The 21050-nt window shown below is 41.7% G+C and overlaps 1 protein-coding gene across 3 annotated transcripts in view; it reads left to right on the top strand.

Moving 5' to 3' along the window:
- Positions 1-21050, top strand: part of PTDSS2 (phosphatidylserine synthase 2) — a 42793-nt gene that overhangs the window by 13199 nt on the left and 8544 nt on the right. For 2 of the 3 annotated variants that reach the window (XM_054827735.1, XM_054827736.1), the window contains exons 3-10: positions 3819-3901; positions 11068-11135; positions 14206-14340; positions 15334-15384; positions 16164-16277; positions 17773-17891; positions 18619-18733; positions 20896-21041. In XM_054827735.1, coding sequence (XP_054683710.1) covers positions 3819-3901; positions 11068-11135; positions 14206-14340; positions 15334-15384; positions 16164-16277; positions 17773-17891; positions 18619-18733; positions 20896-21041 — 831 coding nt within the window. The remainder of the gene's footprint in view (positions 1-3818; positions 3902-11067; positions 11136-14205; positions 14341-15333; positions 15385-16163; positions 16278-17772; positions 17892-18618; positions 18734-20895; positions 21042-21050) is intronic. The other variant, XM_054827737.1, reaches the window with a different exon arrangement.

Consider the following 21050-nt stretch of genomic DNA (forward strand, 5'->3'; position numbering starts at 1 on the left):
CAACAGCAGCTTAGGGCAGGGCGAGTGGCTGGATTCATGCAGCAAGTCATCAGGAGAAATGATGGACAAAACCCAAATGAGAGCATGAACCTATGAGATCATGGGGTGTGGTATCTATAGCTAAGATTTATATTTGCATCTGTTTATGTGCTGACATTTGAGTGCTGTTTTCCTTCCTGCAACGTGTTAGGGCAATTAAAGGAGGATTTATTTATTTTTAAGGTAAGATTTATAGAAATGCTTTATATGTAAATCTAGTCAAAGTTCATTAGGATCATACAGACAGGTGTTGGTGTGATTGTGTGGTATATGTGTGATCAGACTGCCTCTGTTGTAAAGACAGTTAAAAATTTACTTTGTTAGCCAGAGGTGTTGCACTGCAAAGCCCATCTGATTGATGAGACTTTTTATTTACCTGGTTCCTGCAGCATTCAAAGCACGATAGTCTGTCCCATCTGAGAACTGTCAGCTTCCCCTCTTCTGTTAAGCACCCAGGGGGAGCTGACAGACTGAGCTCCAGCTCTCAGGGTAGCTAAATAAATATTCAGGAACCTCCTTTGCATCCAATGGCTGTGGAAGAAATCCTCACCTCCCAAATACTTTGAATGCTGATCGGGAGTTCTTGGCGGGGGGGAGCTAATATTTTTTTCCATAGAAAAAACACATTCAGGTTTAAAAAATACTGTATGCATCAGGGTCGTACACTGAATTTCAAGCCATGAAACAGTCTCTCTCCTAAGATGCCCTTCTACACCAGTTTTTGGCAATAAGTGATCACTGCTTGGCCTGTGTAACAAATCTAGGTGCACATGTATTTGCAAGTTGGTGATCCTTCAACTCCTGTCGCTGAGCACCCACAGAGAAAACAAGGTAACAAGGAGGGTAGAGCTTTATCTGCCAGCCTACCAGTTCTTCAGCCTGTGACATTACTGAGGGGACTGTACCAGCCGTCCTTCTGTAGGTACACCCGGAGAAGGGACAGGGAGCGGGAGCTGTCTCCTTAAAAGCCTAGAACAAAGGACGATATATAGATACTCATAGACAAGTTTCATTGTCTTGTGTCTCTGAATCGACTCTTTAAACAACACAAACAATAGCTTGTTTGTACTAATGAAACTGTTGCCGTGTTCTCCTTTTCTTATTTGGTTAAGTCCTAAAATTATTTTTTTGTAGGCATGCTTTACTATTTAGTGTCTTCCTGATCTTAAAATCAAGACAATAAAATACATTAGCTCAAGAAAATCATTAGCAGTGTCCCTCCAGGCTGCCTGCAGGGGTAGTTTGAAGTAAACCCCTCTGCAATCCTGGAGAAGTCCTTCCCGCAAGCCGTGGTAAGCCAGCAGGTAATCCAGCCAAGCTGCTGGATAGGCTTTGAAAGCTTCGTGAGGAGGCAGTACAATGATGTTAGGGGAGAGATTGAGTTACCTTGGGGGGGAAAAAGATAATGGAGCCGGCATGGTTATTATGCAGATTTGTGATTTTCTTCAAAACTTCCCATGGTGAACTTGAAGTAAAATAATCTAGCTGAAACTCCAGCTTATTTCAGCACTGCTGCACCTGCTGTTTGGCTGAGAGTGCATTTTAGAAAAGGGAACATAACTGTAAGTTCCTGTGGTGATTTAGATTCAGGTCATCTCCAGCTTTGGGAAAATTACCCTCGCGAGGCCTGAAATTATGATCTTGGACATCTTGGTTCATGGCTGAGCATAATGGTAGCGAACAAAGAGATGTGTAGTGTTACATGATACAGAATGCAGACTATTCTGTGGAAATGTAAATTTGTAGTCCTGGTATTTCCAAATTGAGACTAGTGACTCAAAACGCAGAATATTGTCATTATTTGAGATCAGCTGAAAACTTTTTTAGCATCATCGTCTTTGAAAATCATGATGGAACTATCTGTTTGCTGTTTCACTCAGTAGCTAATTCTGTTGTGCTTCCCAGTGTCATAAAGCAAGCAAAACAACTGGGTTACGTCTGTTAAATAAAACCCATTTTTATTTTCAAGAAGCACAAACTTTTTATACTCGGAGGTGAATGTCACAAAATAGTTTTCATAAATCCTTTTGTCTTCTATATTGAAATGTTTAAAGCACAAATAGTCTACTATTGCTTCTGGTGTGTAACATTTTCTCAATAAAAGCAAAATAATTTCTCTGGCTCCTGCAGACAGCCATTTTATTTACAGTCAAGAGTTGCATCATTTACTGCAAACGTGGCCTACACTTATCCTGCAGTATAGTGAGGTGTTTCTCAATTATCTATCTCTTCAGCCAGCTCTTAGGCCGGTAATATGAGAAAGCATGACAGTTCTGTTGGGAGTTTGGATGTAGAAAAAAGAGCATTTTTGGATTGCTTCATACGGTTTCATCGATTAAAGGAACATGCCCAAGTATAGACCATGGGGCCTTGTCTCCATGAAAAACAAGTGGTGTCCCCTGAGGAAAAAAGGCTGTTCTGTGCATGCAAGGGGTTTAAAATCTCAATTACTTAAAATCTCAGGAGAATTTTAAGTTGGTGTTAGGTACTTTGAATCCATATGCCAGACCTCACCCATCCTCATCTCACACTCGGCATCCTGAAGCAGTGGTGTTCCTGGCGGAAAGGGTCAGGCATTCGGACATGAGTGTTTGCTGCTTCTCATTTTTCTTTCACTTACAAACCAAAGCTTTATTGAAAAACGTACTGTGTGTAATTAGTGTGTTTCAAATCCTGGATCTTGAATGTTGCTTCCTTAGTTTGCTGTTGATCAGTAAGGATCTCTTCCTGGAGCCTCTAACTGCCCTTAAGGCTTCAGTTCTGCATTGGCTTAAGCTGACGGCTTAGCCTTAACGGGGGCTGCCGCACTCCTGCCTTGTGAGAGCGGTGAGCTGAGCCAACTGAATTCGAGCTGTTTTTTCCCTGGGTTAGCTTTCAGCTGGGTCAGTCATCTTTTCACCATCTCAGTCTGATAATGTCCTGGCAGGAGGCAGGTGCAGGGCTGTGGCCGTCCTTAGGTAGGTCTTTCCTTGCTGAGGGCGAGAAAACTCGGCAGGTCTGGGCTTAGGGTATTGCCATGAGGTTGTGGGTCTGCAGTATACTTGGGCTCACGGTCTGATAATTGTTTTGTTTTCTTTAATGTCTCTGTTCTGTCTCTGTTATATTATAGTTCCAGCTTTTGAAATAGCAGCAGTGCTGGCTTGGTCTTAGAAGATCCTCCTTGTCTGTAGTTGACTAAGCAAATATTTTAGAGTGGTGACAAGTTCAGTAGTTAATTTCTAAATTTCGCTGACATTTTACCGGAGCAGTGAGAAGCTCTCTAACCCGAGGGCTTTCTCACTGCTAAACTTTAGGTGTCTTTCGGACAAAGTGGGCATAAAAGCTTCTCAAAGACATAGGGAAGCGTTTGACTTACTGTGCATCTCCTGATGATCTGCAGGCTAAGGCTCATCATGTGGACCAAGGAACTACTCTTTGTGTTTGGCTTCTGCTGGATGAGTTCTCAGCCAGGTGAGGCTGCTCGCCTGGCTGGCCAGACACTAGTAAATGACAGCAAAATGGAAGGAATGGAAGCGTGCAGTTAGTGGGGAGGGAGGGAGAAGGATGGATGGGTGAACTTTGGGGTTTGAGACAGTCTGTCAGGAAACCACGCTATAAAAGTACAGGAATTTATACCTGCTTCCCTGAAATATAATCTCCAAAAGGCATCCATTCATGATGGACATGTTTAGTAGTTAAGAAACAAAGACCAGACGTTTTTTTACATCAAAGAATATAATTTACAATCTGATTAGGAAGATGAAGCGATGTAAACAGTTTGTTCTGTGTTTCACTTTCAGAGGTATTGTTGCCAGTATTTTGGTTTTCTTATGTTTTGGAGTTACGCAAGCTAAAGATGGACCATTTTCAAGACCTCATCCAGGTAATTTATGTTGCTTAAGTCACTCGCATATTTCTGATAAATTGCATGGTTTATGGTGAATGTAAATATTTGTGTAACTTACAGAGAAGGTAAGTTGTAATTTAAATAATAATATAGGTTTAGTAACACTGCACATCTATCATGTAGCCTTCCAGCTTCTACCCAGCCTCCAAACAGCATAGTGATCTTTCTGTGCTTTCAATCTGTATGTAGCATAGGATTTTTTATTTTTTATATCCCTGTTTTGGCTTCCTGTTGTTAGGAAGAAGCTTTGTGTGAACTGCCAGATTCTTGAAACCTTAACTTCCCTTGTTTATCCCTTTTTTTAATCTCTTTTCTGTAATGGGACTGTACTTCTGACCACATATCCAGTTGCTGGAACACCATGCTCCCTTTGCTGTATGTCTGTTATCCACAGTAACTGGTAGATTTGAAGCCCTTGATTATGACTTTTAAGATTTCTAGTAAGACTATAAGTCTTGAAAGCATTTGAAAGCATAGTACAAAACCTCTTCCATGTAGTGTTACATCAGGCAGTAGGAAAATATTTTAATATCTTTGGTCTTTTGCCTATCTTTAGATGTGAACCATTGAGAAAGAATTACGGGAATTTATATAGGCTTACATAACACTCCTGAAAGCATTAGGGTCTCCTACAGTTAAATAAAGCTATAAGTATTTCTTATGGCAAAAACTTAACCTTCCAGTTTAGGAATGCTATTCGATATGAGAGACAGCAGACACATTAAAAACCTCGATCAAAGCAGACATTGTTCTACAGCAATGCCCCACAGCACACCTCTGCAAACTTAAGGGTTTTTTTCAGAAGCTGGCATTTCTGAGATCTTATTAAAAAGCAGTTTTTAGTCTTTCTGTTACAGTTAATTCTGGTTCCTCCTATAAGACAAATTACTCCTTTTAAGGACACCAGTGATATTTGAGTACTTTCAGTTTCAGAACATCCTGAAAGATGTGTTTTTTCCCTCCGTTTTGCCTGGGACGGAAGTTGTTTTTATTCCCCAGAAGAAAGCGGTACAAGTTGGATGGGGAAAGGCCAGAGGTCAGAGATCTCTGCAGCAAACTTCTAGCATAGACTGAGCCGACATCTGCCACCTCTGTGTGCTCCTGTCTCGGAAACAGCGGTTACTGGGCTGAAGCTAGGTATCTTTCAGCAGAATCAAATTGTCCATCAACAGGGTGATTGAAGAAACTCCCGTGTATTCGGTCACTTCAAATACTGGGTGTATTCATGTCATCTTTTGTCTAAACTTCACCTTTTCTCTAGCTCGTTTGATGGGATGATCTTCTGAAGAGTGGTTTTCAGGGACTGTAGCAGTTCACTAGCTATACTTCCACAGTCAGAGCAAGACCTTGAGTACCCGTTTAAAGGAGAACGGCTGTCCTGCTCCGTACCCCTCCTGTGGGAAGGCCCCACAGGCAGCGGAGGGCATGGCACTGCACCCCGTGAGATTCCGTGCCAGCTCTCCAGTTACAGAGGGGTGCGTTGGGAAGTTCCCGTCAGGCAGTCAGGTCTCTGACCTTAGCTTCGTGCTGCTGTTCCGGGAGAAAGATCTCATCTCAAAGGAACTGGCAGCACAGGGCGCTGGTGTGCGCTGCTTCCATTTATAGGGCGGAAGGAAGCCTTTGGGTCTGTCAGGTCGCTACGGTCACATGCAGCCGCATCGGATCTGTTACGTGAACTCTTCAAGTTGTATCTTAAAAGCAGCTAGGCGTCGTGCCCTGCTTCTGTGGGTGATTTTGGAGCCCTGATATTCAGTATACATGTACCTATTTATGACCAGCTCAGAGATGTTTTATATTTTGGTTTGCTGCTTGTGGCTCATGTTGTCATTCTGTTTAAATGGCTCTTCTTACTCGGTGTTTATCCACTTGATTTATTTATACACAGTTCACGTATGCCAACTCATCGTTGGTTTTGCAAAGCAAACAAATTTTGCTAAAGCAACAAGTTTTGCTTTTAGTCTCCCCCCTCAATATAAGTCTGCTTTCCCCATAACCTTTTGGTAGTCTTTCTCTTTGTGTGTCTTATTCTGAGTTTTCTTCTTTAAAGTGGCCATCCAGAACTCTGGAGGATATTGCAGATGTGAGAGCACTTACGGTTTTTGTGATAGTGTTAATGTTTGCTGCAATCTCTCTGGTAGTACCTCAACAGCCGTCTCTATATTGCATGTGCTTTTTTTCATGGCTGGCTGACAGTGATGGCTGAGTGACTGGCAGGTAACGCTGAATCCTTCTGTTTCAGCTGATGAGCTAACACGAAACCTTACTGGTTCCTAAGTGTGAAACTCTCTTAGGAGCTCTTCTGTTACTCTAGTGCTTTGAGATCATCTCATTTCTCTTTGCTGTCCCTGCCTTCCCTGCTTTGTGTTATTAACCTACTTTTCACTAAGACCATTAACGAAACTGATCTTAGCCACCACAGAAGTGGTATCCATCCAGGATGGTGGGGTGTTTTTGGGGGTTTTTTCCGTCCTTTCAGTATTACCGTCAATGTCAGCTTTAGCCAATGCCTCATCCAGCATTACTATTTTTCTACTGATTTCACAGCTCCCCTATTTTCTCCGGTTTAGCTGATAATTTCCTACATGGACCTATGCCAGTTGCCTTACTGTACTTCAGAATTGTGGGACTGTAATGAAAATAAGTATGTATGACTATTTAGGCAAGACTTCTGTACAAACTTACCCTGCTTCTTATTCCATTTTCTGTTTCCTTCCTGTAAAGCATTGGCTTCAAGGCCTTCCTGTGGTTCCATCCAAACCTCCTACCAAAGGAGGAACACTGCCTTAACCCCAAGGAACAGTATTTTACAGGGGACAAATCTTAAGCTCTGCTTGAGGGTCCATTTATTGGTCCCCAAATTTGGGGACCATAATGCATTTCATGATAAAATTGATCATGGGTAAGTCAGCATCAGTATGCTGACTTTTTAGTATTTGCAAATAAAAGCTGTTCTTCATTCTTCTTGTCAGCTCCTTTGATGGAGCCTTGAATGTGCCAATAGCCTGGTGTTGTAAGAGTTCAATGATGCTTTATTGTCTTTGTCAAGATAACATGCCCACGTTGTAATTCAAAAGAAATTGTCCGTGACAGTTATTAATGCCCTAAGAAATAGCTTTTAATATTCCCACCCGTTGCCAACACTTACTTTGACCTAATGCACCGTGCGTGACAGCACAAGCCGTCTGGAGAACAAACTGAAGTTCTTAACTAGCCCCTAGGTTGGAGGGCTGAAGTGGCTAGAAAGGAGCAGGAGCTCTTCTCTGCCGGTCCCTGGGTAGAAGGCGCAGGCAGAACAGGCCGCTGGTGAAGCTGGATGGAGCAGCTGGTTGTCTTGCAGTTCTGCAAAGAAGAAATCCTTTCATCAGAACTTTATCCAGGGAATAGCATGTGATCTGTGCCTTTCTGACAACTCCTTCAACGATTCAGCAGTCTGGATACTCACCACTGGTTTTGCGTGAATGTATCAGACTATTGGGATAGTGATACTAACTGGCTGCTTTTTTTTCACTGACTGGGTGGAATAAATGACTCTTTATTTAGGGGCTTGGATGAGCTGAGCTTTTAACTCATATTTTTCTACCTTAACATAGCATTTAATGTGTTCAGGCATCACATCTAGAAATACAAAATTGCCCAATCAGAACTAGGACCAGCCTGAAGGGCTTGCCTGCCTCTGTTACTTTCTGTTGTCCCACCTCCTCGACCTTGCAACTCAGAGGTGGCACTTTTGAACCCGAGTGTGCTATGGAAAACCTCGTACTCCGGAGCAGTAATTTGAGCAGGCGTGTGCTGGCCCAGGCTCCTGCGGCTGCTCAGACCAGACAGTTCTCCCTGCTCACATCCTGTGCGACTTCTGATCAGCACTTTGTAGCTTCCACCCATTTAGCAGCTCTAAGATAAGTGCCTTGCTTGGGCAAATAGCTTAAATTTTTTTTTCTTTACTTATTTAACCTTTCAGGTGGCATAGGTCAAACTCAAACCTCTGTCAATAAATGGGGGTGAGTGGTTGGTTGTGCACTCAGCCAGGCAGTGCTCTTGTTAAGTGTTTGTCTTGGGTTCATGAGTTTAGTGTTTGAGCGTAGTAATCACTAAACTATCAGGTATGTAAATGATTAGTTGAAACCTACTTAATCAGGAAGATAGTCCTAATTTGAGGGAGGATCATGGTGACAAGTGCATTTAAGGCAAGCAAGTATTAGAGGTACGCCAAAAATAACTTTATAGCTAAAGCTGAGGTCAGTCTAGGAAGAGAGAGAGAACACAATGTTTGCACAGCTTTGAAAACATCTTGTTTCTGGTGTTCATGTACAGATGGAAAGTAATCTTCAAAACCTCTTGAGTACTTGTATCAGCTGGGGAGAAAGCATGCTAAATTATAACCAGATCTTTTTTTTTTTTGTTATGAAGTAGTGCTGAGCATATTCTGCTGCTGCAGATCATCTCTTGCCAGAACCCTACATATATATAAGGAGAAAAGCTCAGATAAGGATTTAGATTTTTCTGCTTTCTGAACTGTATGTACATCGGTTTTAGAACTAGTTTGCCACATTTATGTCTGAGTAGTGTAAAATCTGTCAACAAGGCTTCATAGGTCAGAAAAAACTCAACATTTTTAAGGCTCCTAGTCTGAAGGTGATGCTTGAAGGAAACAGTGCACAGTTCTTGTGGGAGAAGTGTGTTAATAAAAAGGTTAATTCTTACTTCTGGCTTCAATATAATGTTTACTCTTCAAGGTATGCAGTCATTATAGGACAGGATAGAAAATACCTTATCAAACACAAACCAATGTTTTTAATCACTTTAAAAAAAAAAAAAAAAAAAAAAGGCCACCACAGCGTTTCTGTCCTGCAGACTCCCAGTCAAAAGGCTGAAGTATTTTTCAGGAGCGTGGTGGTGCTGGTTTGGGGAGAGGTTCCTCTCTTCCAAATAATCCTTTGACCAATGGAGGGTTTTTTCACTCGTTTTGTTTTTCCCTAAGCTGCATTCTAGAAAGGCAAGAGAGTGCATGCACGCTCTCGGTCAGTCCTTCCAAGTGAAATTTGCTCGTGGATTTGAAAATTAATCAAACCTGAAGGAAGGGCAGAAATCTCAAGTAATGGTTTCTCCAAGGTTTGTGTAAGGACAGCTGCACGAGAAGCACTGGTTATTGCCTCCCTAAGGAGGAGGTGGGCTGAACTCTGCTTTTCCTGCCCTGGGGGAGACCAAGGGGCGAAACCACCTCGTAAGGTGTGTTTAGAGGTTGGTTTGGGTTTTTTAATGACTGACCCCTAAGGAGACACTTCATCATATTGCATAATTAAGAAATGACAATTATGTTTTAAGGTTTTTACTTAAAGTCTACAAAGTTCCAAATTTCTAGTGAAAGCTGTTACAGAACTTCCTGCTACCCAGGCCACATCTGCTTTTTTTCTTTTTCCTTTTTTTTTTTTTCCCTGGAAGTGTAAAGTAGGCCATTTTGATGAAACTAATTTAGCAGTTTTGCTGAAAAAAGCAAATACACCTTCTCACATTTCAGTCTATTTTAATGATGGTGTCGGAAGCAGGCTGTTAGAGACTTCTTTTAAAAATGTGGATTTTATTTTTTTTTTTGTTGGTTTCAGGTTCTGAGCCCATAACCAAGTATGTTTGCAAGCCTGGAGTTTGTTTAGTTCTTGCATTATTTATGTCATGGTCCTGCTTTTAAGCATTAGCATACCTACCTTGCCTTGGAGTTTAAACAGAGATAAGTGCCCAAATGAGGCCTGAGGGTTCTTAGGTTTTTGACTTACCAGCAAACCGTGTTCACGCAGGTGGAATAGTTTGCCGTCTCCACTCATCCATATGAAGGACTGTCCCAATTCCTCTTTGCCCCGATCCAATGCTAACTATCACCTAGACATAACCGTGGAAGGAGAGCTCTGCTTTATAAACAGGAAACACCTGAAGGAAAGTCTATTAAAGTCATTCCGGAGTGATTAGTATGTGATGTTACTGAGAGATTTAAATGTCCACTTGGAATGAGTCAAGTTGTGCTGAATTACCTTGGGTAAATTTTTGGATGCGGTGAGGAAAAAATGCTGGAGCGCTCCTGTCAGTACACATACTGGCTCTGCGTTAACCCGCTTCCTCTCGTACAGGAGTTTACAACAGTGCTGGATGAGATTTCAGAGCCCAGAACTCTCTCCATCGAACGAAGGCCAAACCAGTCTCTGGGTGGAGCAGGACGAATTAGGGGCATGAATGCAGCCCGTGGGGCACACAGCTTGTGCCTGGGACAGTCAGCCTATTGCCTGAGTCTCTCAGAAGAAATGAGGGGACAGTGATGGAGCTGGAGGTGTACAAATACTTCAGTTTGTGTCCCCTTTAGATACAGGTGTTGCTTCAGCGTGAGAAGATCTGTACTTGCACGTCTTGGGAGAGTGAAAAGTGACTGCAGACTCTGAAGCAGCTGAGTTTAGCATGATGCTTCTCTTACACGGAACTGTTTCAGATGATCTCATAGGTCTTGCGTCTAGCACCTGCTAAAACTTTGGTACTTTTTTTTTTTTTTAATTCCTAGTAAAAGTGAAAAGATCTTTGGTATTTTCAAATGCTTTCTGCCCCTTGAGGAAACAACCTTGTCTTCAGGGGAAAAAAGATGGGCTTACAAAAGTAAAAGCAAGTAGTTCCTCCTGCTGGTCTTAGTCTTGTAGCAGTGCCTAGGCAGAAGTTGGCAAAGTGCGATCTGTGATAGGGCTGGGAAAACCCAAGGTGGGCAGGTCAGGTTGTGTGAGATGGCGGAGAAAGAAGTTAGGTTGGTGCAGGGAGGATATAGTTCTCTTCCAAGGACTGCTAGAAAGCACTGCGAGTGGCACGTATCATTCATTCTAATTCTGAAATATTTAGCTCATTGGGTTGGAGCGTTCTTATGGATCCTGGTCCATTCTCACAGATCCAGGTTGTTTCCTGAGCAGTTCTGGCAAATTCGCGTAGCAGCCTGGCTGGTAGGTAGAGCGCCTTTCTGGGTGTCCCCTTTAGGAAGGCTGCTGAACGCTTCACTTGAATGCTGGGCTTATTTCTTGGTGGGAGCATCTCTTCCTGAACTGGTTAGTTACATTACAGTAAATAAATAATTACCATTTTGCCGGAAAGCTTGCTAATGTCCCTTTTGTCTGTTTCTGTAGCTTACTGGAGGTTTTGGCTGTGTGTCAGCGTTGTGTATGAGCTCTTCCTCATCTTTATACTCTTTCAGGTAAGTAACTTAGACTTCTAGTTACTAAATGTCAGTTCAATGTGGATATAAAATCCTCGGTGGTGTTCTTTACGATTCTCGTTGACTACAGGAGATGCTCTTCATTTTTGTGAAATCGAATCATTGTGCTATTTAATGAGACTTGTAGGTTGGGGAAGAATTATAATAATATAAAAATATTTCACCTTGTCTAACATCCATTTAGTCTCAGCTTAGGTTAGACGCTGCAGTGGAGTGTTCTTAAATGAGTTGATAAGAAGTCAAGAGTTCTTGCTCAGATCAAACGATCAGGAGTTGGTGCTTCTCGTGTTTACTCTCTGCTCTGCCAGACTTGATGTGACTCGCTGAAGTTGTGTACCAGCTGTTAGTTTCTTAGAGCTTACAGACTGTGGGGAGAATTCCTCTTGCTCAACCTTTTGACATACTTTTTACCTTGAATGATAGGTGCTTTGAACATTTCATTTTTTTGGCAATAAACTGAAACTTCATATACAACTTTGCGTAGTGGCAGCAAACTGAGGATGATGTTTTTTTCTAGAAACACGTGCTATTGGTACTTCCAAATAAAGCACGTTATTTTTTATCATATTCCTGTCCTTTAGTAAACTGAGAATTTTCCCATGGCTTTTACAATTCTGTGCCTTCTCAGAAATGCAGCAGTTGAAGTCAAATGTTTTGAGATAAGCAAGAGCAGTAAACCTGGCGCTATTAACAAAGCATCGTGTTCCTATACGTATCCTTACACCACTGTAAATCAGGTTCAAGTGCTGAGAAAGAGCTTGCGATTTTGAAGGAGACTCATCCTTTCCTCAGTTACTCAGTCCAATTATCAGTGCAGTCATCTCCTTGGGCAACAGCGTGATTTGAAACCAAAAGCGAATATAAAGAGATTAAACCATGAGAGGTAACTGCCCTGTTCTGTCAGACAGCTGGCTACTCTTCAGATCTAGGTTCCAATTAAAGTCCCCAGTCCTTCATTTTCAGATAGGTCCTTCTTGCTGATATCTTAGTAATGCTTGGTGCTCGTATTTTAAAAGGGTTGTGCAAGTACCGTCACGTACTCATCAGGTAGCTTTAAAAAAATCACTTTAGATGAGAGAAGGATGAGAAACATGTTTTTGAAAAAAATGTTTTGCCTCTAGAGGCAGAAGCAGGGCTGGAATTCAGGGATGTCAGGGTCTGTCATCTGTTGGAGTAAGGCAATTGCTTTGCAAACAAGTTTTTAATATTGATCAGACCCGTTCCAGCTAATCAAAGATTTCCTCTGGCTCCAGCATTTCTTGTTCTGCTTGACTTTCCTGGAGCCTCCCCAAAAGTCAGTGCCAAGCTCTCTTAAGAACACAAAACTGTCCTTTTTTTTTTTTTCTTTTTCTTTTTTCTTTTTTTGCCTGACTCGTCGTTGCAGTGGGCAGCCAGAATGTGTCTGCAGTCAATCAGTAAACAACAATGTGAGTTTGTCCTGTTGCCATAACTTGGGGGCTCAGTGTAAACCCTTACGGAGGGCCCTGATGTCTCATTAGGGTTTCTTTCAGGCTGCCTGTCCTGCTTGGAGGGAGTGGAGTTCTGACCCTTTTGCAGGCCTGAACAGGTCTGCCTTGCCTTTTCTGTTGTTATTCCTCCCCACTGAGGAATACTTACTCAGTTCCAATTTACTCTTACGTTCTTACTGTTTCATGTCACCCTGTTTTTTTTCCAGGCATCCTTGTGAATGATACTCCTGACTAGCTGCAGTCAGACTGAATAATAGGTTTCATTTTTATTTGCTAGTACTGTTGTAGTTCTGAATTCTAATAGAAAAGCCTGGAACTGCTTTGCTTTCCTCTGGTGGCATGTTATGTTACCAGCCATTTAGTTGTTAAGGACATGCACTAGCTGTTGCTCAGCTCTTTACTAAAAATACATTATTACTTGCACGGGTTTAAATAAGGTTAAAATTATGCTGATTCTATATGTGACTAAACTTCCTTAAAAGCAAATACAAGCTTGCTCGTAGCTGAAACTTGTCTTACAGTTAATGTTACTTTAGTGGGTTTATTCTATAATTTTATTATTATTGCTATTAACTAATGTTGGTCTTGCCCTGCTTTTACTGTCTGCTAGTCTGTCATAGATGTTACATTACTTCTGTTGTAAAACATTGACCACAGCAGTGAGAAATTTCATTGGGAAATACTTAGTCAGCAAATGTGCGTATGTGAGTTACTAGTAAATTAGTTCAAGTCTTGCTCACTGTTGATAACTAATATTTTGATAATTTCTTCCTTGCTGTTTGCTTCAAGTTTATTAGCCATGCTGCTAGTGGGACCTTATTTGAAATGACTGTTTATTCAATGAGTTGCACTGATTTATTTTTTTCTGACGTGAAATGCAGCGCGTTCTTGGCTTTCGAAGGTAGCCGAGCGCACATGCGTGACCGACCCTGCTCACAGTGCACCATCGGTGTGCTCAGTCTGTGGGAGTTTGCGTGCGCTGTATTTCAATCCAGCTGCATGTTTACGGTGCTGCTGGATCTTTCCCGTTCTAGGAAACAAGAAGGGCCCTAACGCAGGAGATGCAGGCATTAAACGAGCCTTTCCTGAGTTACTGTCTGCTTTTTCTTTATCCTCGCCAAGCTCGAGATGGAGAGAGGAAGGGCACAGGGGTCAGTGGGAAGGAGGAAGTGTGTGCCAGTTCGAGTGTAAGCCTTTGGGAAGGAGGGGGCGTAGAGGAGTGGCTTAGGAAACAGAGTTCAAGAGCTCTGATTTTTCATCTTTAAGAAATTTTAAGTTCATTCTGTAGTCATTTGGTTTTTCCTTAATATTTAGCATTAGAGGCCCAGAAAGTCAAGTATATATGCTGTGTGATGCTTCGAGGTCTGGATACATTTCAAGAATTGTTCTGCAACACATTTGGAAAAAAAAACAAACCCACAAAAAAACCCCAAACAAAAAAAACCCAAACACAAACCCAAAAAAATTACAACAAATCCACACCCATTTGAAGATACCATGTTGATCTTAGTTATCTTTGTACTTTTCTGTGCATTAATACTTCTTCAGAGGGAAACATGGGGTTTGTGTTCCTTTTGCAGACTGTACAAGATGGCAGACAGTTTATGAAGTACATTGATCCGCATTTAGGCGTTCCTTTGCCAGAAAGAGACTACGGTGGCAACTGCCTTATTTATGATCCTGGCAATGAAACAGATCCATTTCACAACATCTGGGTGAGAAACAAATACAGTTACTTGCTAATGAGTCTGACTATTTTTCGGTAAAAGATTGCTTAATTGAACTCTTCGCAGTGCTGTCGTGGGTCTTTGAGCAGTGAATGAGGTCATGACTGACTCTAGCTTTCTTATTTCGCTTCTCTGGACCTGTCCTGTGCATCAGATGGAGACGTCTCTTTGTACCCCAATTACATTGCCCAGGAGAGGAGTGAACCATTTAACAATCCTTGTTTCCCAGACTACCGATGTAAACCTTTTCCCTTAGGAGTCTGGGTTTATTTGTGTGCTTAACCAGTCTTCTTCTCGCAGCCACCTTGAGGCACAAAGTTCAAAAGCTGCATGTTGCCAAGCAATCTGTAAGCTGCACTTTTCTGAACAGCAGACAGAACCCGTCAGGTTATTGTTTCTCGCTGGCAAACAGGAGACTTGAAGGAATTAGGATTACTTACAACTCCCTGACTGCATGGAGCTGTTAGTGCTTGTGTAGTGAGGAGCACTGAATCCTTTGGGTCTACCATGTAAGTCTTCAGTGGATCAGGACCTAGTCCAGCACCAAAACTAGGAGGAGGCAAGGCACTCTTTGCCCAGGGACTTATGGCAGCAGGGCTGATAAGATTTAAGAAGCTCTGCTAGCTACAAGGAGGAGGGGTTGATGTAGAAATGCACGTTCTTGCTCTGGCTTGGACCTGCTCTGCTTCTGTCCCCTTGGAAAGCAATGAATGTGATATTTAGTGTTAAAAAGGCAGTCTCCGTTTTATCAACACAATCCTAATTCCAGTTTCTGCCCCTTGCAGTCTCTTACTTTGCCTTGAAGATAGCTTGTTTGGTCATTGTGCTTGAGAACAAAGAAACTCACAAAATGTATCTAGTATTTATATGGGAAACAACTGAAGTTTATCGCTGTATTTTTCTGGGGGGAAAAAGGTAAGCCTTACGAATAGGTTATTGTTTGTAGTGCAAAGTGACCTACACTCTCTTCTTGGTTTATAGGACAAACTGGATGGATTTGTTCCTGCTCACTTTTTTGGCTGGTACCTGAAAGTAAGAATGGGTCTTCTGTTACATTTCTGTTACAATACTATTCTACTTTTAAAGCTTGACTGCTTCTCTTTTAGTGATGCCAGTCCTCGTGATCAATTATATTAGGCAGTCATCTGTGAACTGGACTAAGGGTTTGTAATATATGAAAGGCTTTTTTTTTTTTAACTCTCCTGACCATGTTAGGTTCCCTCGTTTCTCTCCAAAGTAACGTTACGTTGACAAGCTCCCTCCTCCACCATAACTCATTCTGAGGCCAGGTCAATGAAAGTAAAAACCTTTACTCCTGCAGCCAGATAAATGCTTGAATGACCTTTAAATGTAGAGTATGGGGAAGACAGTGTTCAGAGAAGGCAGCGCAAGTCTAGTTACCCAAACACAGGGGCCCGATGACATGCTACTACTGTTCCAAGGCAGGCTTTTCCCTGGGGCATCCAAATCAGGATTTTAAATCATTAATGGGGAGTGCTTGCTTTCTTGTGACTCTTTAGTCAATACCAACAGTGGAAGGAATTCCCGTTGTGCTTGTCTCTGGCAGAGCGCATCCAATGCATGTTTTTCTGATTATTTTGCTCTAAATATTAGCTTTTTTTAACCTGAGCCAACTTACTAGCTAGCTTTATTTTGCCCTGTATATTTCGTTTGGTTTTTTTACCTACAAGACCACCATGTATATAATAAACTGAAAAAGCTCAGGCCGTTTTAATAATAAGCTAGAACTGTTGTTTTGCTTTTCCTTTTCAAAAAGGCAGATGAGAGATTTATTTTCTCCCTTTGTGTAGACATTGATGATTCGAGACTGGTGGATGTGTATGATCATCAGTGTAATGTTTGAATTTCTGGAGTACAGCCTGGAACACCAGCTTCCAAACTTCAGCGAATGTTGGTGGGATCACGTATGTACTGCATATATACTTGCATTTAGACAAATATTATGATCTGTTTTAAAGGGAGGGGGGTAGGAAATGGTGAGAACTAAATTATATCGTGTGTGTGTGGCCAAAGATGTATGTGTGACTACTGCAGCTTGGGAGCGTTGGCGCTTCTTGTTGAGTTTGTAATATCTTTGTTGCTGTTTGTATAATTTTGTGGGTTTTCAAACTGTTGCACATGGTTAAATATTGGTTTTGGTTCGTTTCACACTGGAGAAAGAATCTAAAGCTTTACCTGAATGTTTTCAAATATTTGGTGATGGTACAAACCATAAAATCTGAAATTAAGAGAAAGGTAGAACTTCGTGTATAATGTTTCAGATGGTGGTTTTCCTTGCATGTTAAAAAAACCCCAACCAGACTCAGTGCAATTTGTGTCCAGCTCTTCCTTCTCTGCAAACTGGTCTTCGCTGTTTTCTGAAAACAGTAATATTACTGTGTTTAAAATTTCTGCTGTGGCTTATAAAAAGGTTTTAAAAGATAAAGGTTTGGCCTTACTGAAAAGCTATATCGTCTTTGCATGTGACAGTCTGTAACTGTGACATTCTTCTCCTAAAATACTGCTCGTGTGTATTTTTTCAAGCCAGAGGGGCTACTGTGATCTAGTTTCTCTGGATAAAAACCAAGCTCTATAGCTTCAAGTGACACACTTGTTGTTGGGGTTTTTTTTTTAATTTATTTTGCTATGAAATGTAAATTGGTTACCAGAGCGATCGCAATTATCTACATTCAGGGCACACAGCTATGGTTTTTATGTTATTTTGGCTTGGTTTTATTCTTACAGTACAAGCTCTTTCCCAGCTTTGTAATGATTTGCTACATGGTTGTATTTATAAAAGTAAATGCATTATGTATGAAGACATCAAGCAAAGCTATTTTGCCTTCAAAAAAACTTCTTATGAAATTAACACTCTGTGCTCTGCTTCTTTGAATGCGGAGGACAGCCAGTTTTTCTCCCAGCTCAAGAGCTCCATCTCCAGAATTAACGCTTGGCAGTAAGAGCCTGGGGAGAAACCCCTTGTTTAATTTCAAATCTTGGGCCTGGAGAGAAGTCAAGAAGTCATTTCTTTAGGAGGCAACCTGAAGCTTAAAGAGAATGTTGAGTTATTGGGCATAGTAAAATCCAGTCCATAGGAACACGGTCACATTTTTTTGTGTATGTGTTTCTAAAGTTCTCACTTAACAAAGTGGAGTTGAGCTGATAATAAGTGGGAAGAGGTTCTGTAGCAAATTAATGCAGTGGAAGGGAATCCACAGCCATCATCTGTGGAACACTTTTGCTTTATTTGAGTAGACTTGGGCAGCTGAGATTTTCTCCTGACAGTTCATGCACCTCTCTTCTCTGAGGATATTCAGTCCTTGTGACTGAGAGTGTGTCCGCATGTTTGCGTACCTATAGTAGCTTCCTTTACAAGCTTAGTGTTTCTTCTGAAGCATCACTGTGGTTTTCTCCTTTCAGTGGATAATGGATGTGATCTTGTGTAATGGATTAGGAATTTACTGTGGGATGAAGACTCTGTCTTGGCTTTCTTTGAAAACATACAAATGGCAAGGACTTTGGAACATTCCTACGTACAAGTAAGTTGGTGTAGAAAGTAACTCCACAAGCAGTAGTACAGCACAAAGTTTGGACCCATCTTGGTTGCTGAAGGGTTGTTCTGTAGGTTTAATGTGAACTGAAGAATTCATGTGTGTTTAGGTGACTCAGGTATCTAGTAACTTACTGCTGCATGGAAGCATGTTTCTGAGGGTTTTATTTAACTTGTGAATGAAATTGTTGAAAATACACCTGTCTGTCATGAGCATTGCTTGATGTCTAGGAATGAGAGCATCTGGTGGAAATGAGCTTATTTAATGGAATCGTTAAAGGAGATGCAGGAATCCAAGTCGGGCTCATGCCCTTTCACTCACAGCAAGGATCCATTTGGTCCTTGTGCAAATAGTGTGTTCCCTAGTAATCAGAATGTCATAGTAATTGGGACACCGAGACTTAAAATTCAATAAATCCCTTGTAGTCTTGTACCAGTAATGAACTACCCTTTTCTGTAGTGTGTCTTTGCTGAGCAAGGCAGAACTGAGGAACTGCTTACTACAATGGGTGTAGTATATTAAAGTTCAAAATGACAGTCCAAATAACAGGCTTCTCTCTAACTCAGAATGTTAATCTCATTTAAGTAGCAATTTTTATGGAGTAAATGGAGGCATTTTGCATGTGTGAATTGGTGTCTCAAATGGAAATGTTAGTAGATGTCGCTTATGGGCTGTTTCTTAAAGTTGCAAGAACATGTTCTGCTTTTTTCTTCAGAGGTAAAATGAAGAGAATTGTCTTCCAGTTCACCCCATACAGCTGGGTCAAATTTGAGTGGAAGCCAGCATCCAGCTTGCGCAGATGGCTAGCAGTTTGTGGCATAATCTTTGTAGTAAGGAAACTTCTGTCTTTTTTTCTATCATTTGATTTAATGTTTTGTAACACTCAAGCGGTACAAACGGTACCTTAGGCTGGAACTCTGACACAGTGATGTTTCTTTAGCTGAGGCTGGAAGAGATCACTTCCGAATCCTGCAGAAAAGGTGTCTGTTTCCATGTCTCTGGAACAGTTTACAGATTCATTGCATAAATATTTGTCCTTGCTTGCTGAACAATGTTGATTGGCAATGCAAGCAATATAAACTGTGATCTACACATAATTCAGCAGGTAACTGCAGCTACCAAAACCACTGGCTTTGGATGAAAGTGGCTTGTTTCTCTCAGTCCTGAGCAGACACGTATCACACTAGAGCTGGAGAGGACCTCAGCCTTCTATGTGTTAGTTCTGAGCAGCACGACTCCTGAAGTGCACAGCTTTGCCTCAGATAATATTTTTATACAGACTTAAATAATTCAATTGTCCTAGATTTTTGGGGTTTTTTGTTTCACTGAACACGTGGCACGTGATGGTGTTAACAGTGTCCAGCTTGACCAGTTCAGGTAAAGTAGCTCCCCCATTTAGACAAAAGAGAAGGTTGGCTTTTCCACCAGTCACCCCACATTGGCAGTCTGCTGCTTCACCTGGCCGTCTGAGTGGCTGAACTTGTGTTGTGGGAATGCATCATCTTGAATTCATAACTCGCATTTCGCAGTCACAGGTATCGCGCACGTGACGCTGACGTGGAGGATAAACTTGGCAGTTTAAGTGCTTTTTCTCCACTCCTGCCTCTTGTCAGCTGGGGGACTTTGGCGTTTGTGCTGTCCGTGGGATGTCACTTGGCTCTGTTCTGAGCAACTCAAACTTATTTCAGTTCAGCAACTGTGAAGTTTGACTAAAAAACCCTTGTGACGCTTCTAGTGATTCCAGAGACAATGGGCATTAACCAGTTTCTGTGTTACTGCTGTGGTACAGGATATAACTCTGTGCATTGAACAGTTGCTAGAACAGCATACCTTTAAATATCTTGAAATCCGTGGAATATGAAATCTGGTGGTGGTTTATTTTGGGGTCTGTCCAGTGAAGTTCCCTGTTAGGGTTTGCTGAGCGGGACATGTTAGTCAGCTTGGCAAGCCCCCCCCCCCAATAATGTTGGGTTTGTGCCGATGTCAAATTGCAGACCTGAGTGTGCTGAGGAACAATGTGCCGTCTGTGAGTGAGCAAACAGCGTACAGCAGTGCCTGCCAGGCAGTTTGCAAACTCAGTCAGTTGAATACAAGTTCACATCACCTGACTTCCGCTACATAAAACGTTTGCCAAGTTCACATCGCACAACGGACTTGCTGAGGATCCCGTATTTATGGGAGAAGTAAAGTAAATGTGCCCGTGTAAATGAAATACATGTTTCTCCGAATGGTTACTGTACTCCCAGCTTCTTGCACCCTGAAGAACCCAGGTTTTAGGTGCTGGAGCAGACTTTGCAGCTGAGAAATTCCATTGAATTTATACTAGTTTTTGGTAGAATAATGTTTCTTTTAACAAAGCCTAGCTTCAGCTGACAGTTTATAAGCAGCTTCAGGTATTGACTCACTCTTTTGGATTAAACGACACTTTATACAGTTTGTTATCGTTTCTTTTGAAGTGAGAGACTTGTGTCTACTTGCTCACTTAATCACACTGCCAGAGCAGCTCACTTGAGAACATTTTGCTATAAATGTATAACCAAGTCTCCTAAGCTGGCTTTGGTAGTGATGTTTGCATAACTGTGTTTAAAAAAAAAAAAAGGGACCAAACAGAACCCCCAGGATGTACTGCTTATAGGCGTTCCCTCAGTCAGATTTTACACATAGTGAAAGGACAAATTGTTGCTTTTAGGATTTGTTATCGGTAGTTCTGCAGGCACTTCAAACTCCCAATAAACTTGCTCATAATTAGAGGCAGTGCTTGTCCAGGTTTCTGTTGTGTTTTTTTTAATAGCTCTTCCAACACGCGGAAAATTTTTTAAAACCCAACTGTTCTTGGTCATTATTGCAACTGATGATGGTGCGCTCAGTAATACTGAGTAGGACTTTGTGGCGTTAGAGAAATGGTGGGGGGGAGTCATGCAGGGTAAGAGGGAGATTCCAGGCTTCATTCAGTGAAGTCTCCTGAATGTAATTAAAATGTCCTTTTTCTCAGTTTTTATTGGCAGAGCTGAACACATTTTACTTGAAGTTTGTCCTTTGGATGCCACCAGAACACTACTTGGTCCTGTTACGACTTGTCTTTTTTGTCAATGTGGGAGGTGTGGCTATGAGGGAGATCTACGACTTCATGGATGACCCGTAAGCCAG

This window comes from Grus americana, chromosome 5, assembly GCF_028858705.1.
Source record: "Grus americana isolate bGruAme1 chromosome 5, bGruAme1.mat, whole genome shotgun sequence".
In the NCBI taxonomy this organism is placed as follows: domain Eukaryota; kingdom Metazoa; phylum Chordata; class Aves; order Gruiformes; family Gruidae; genus Grus; species Grus americana.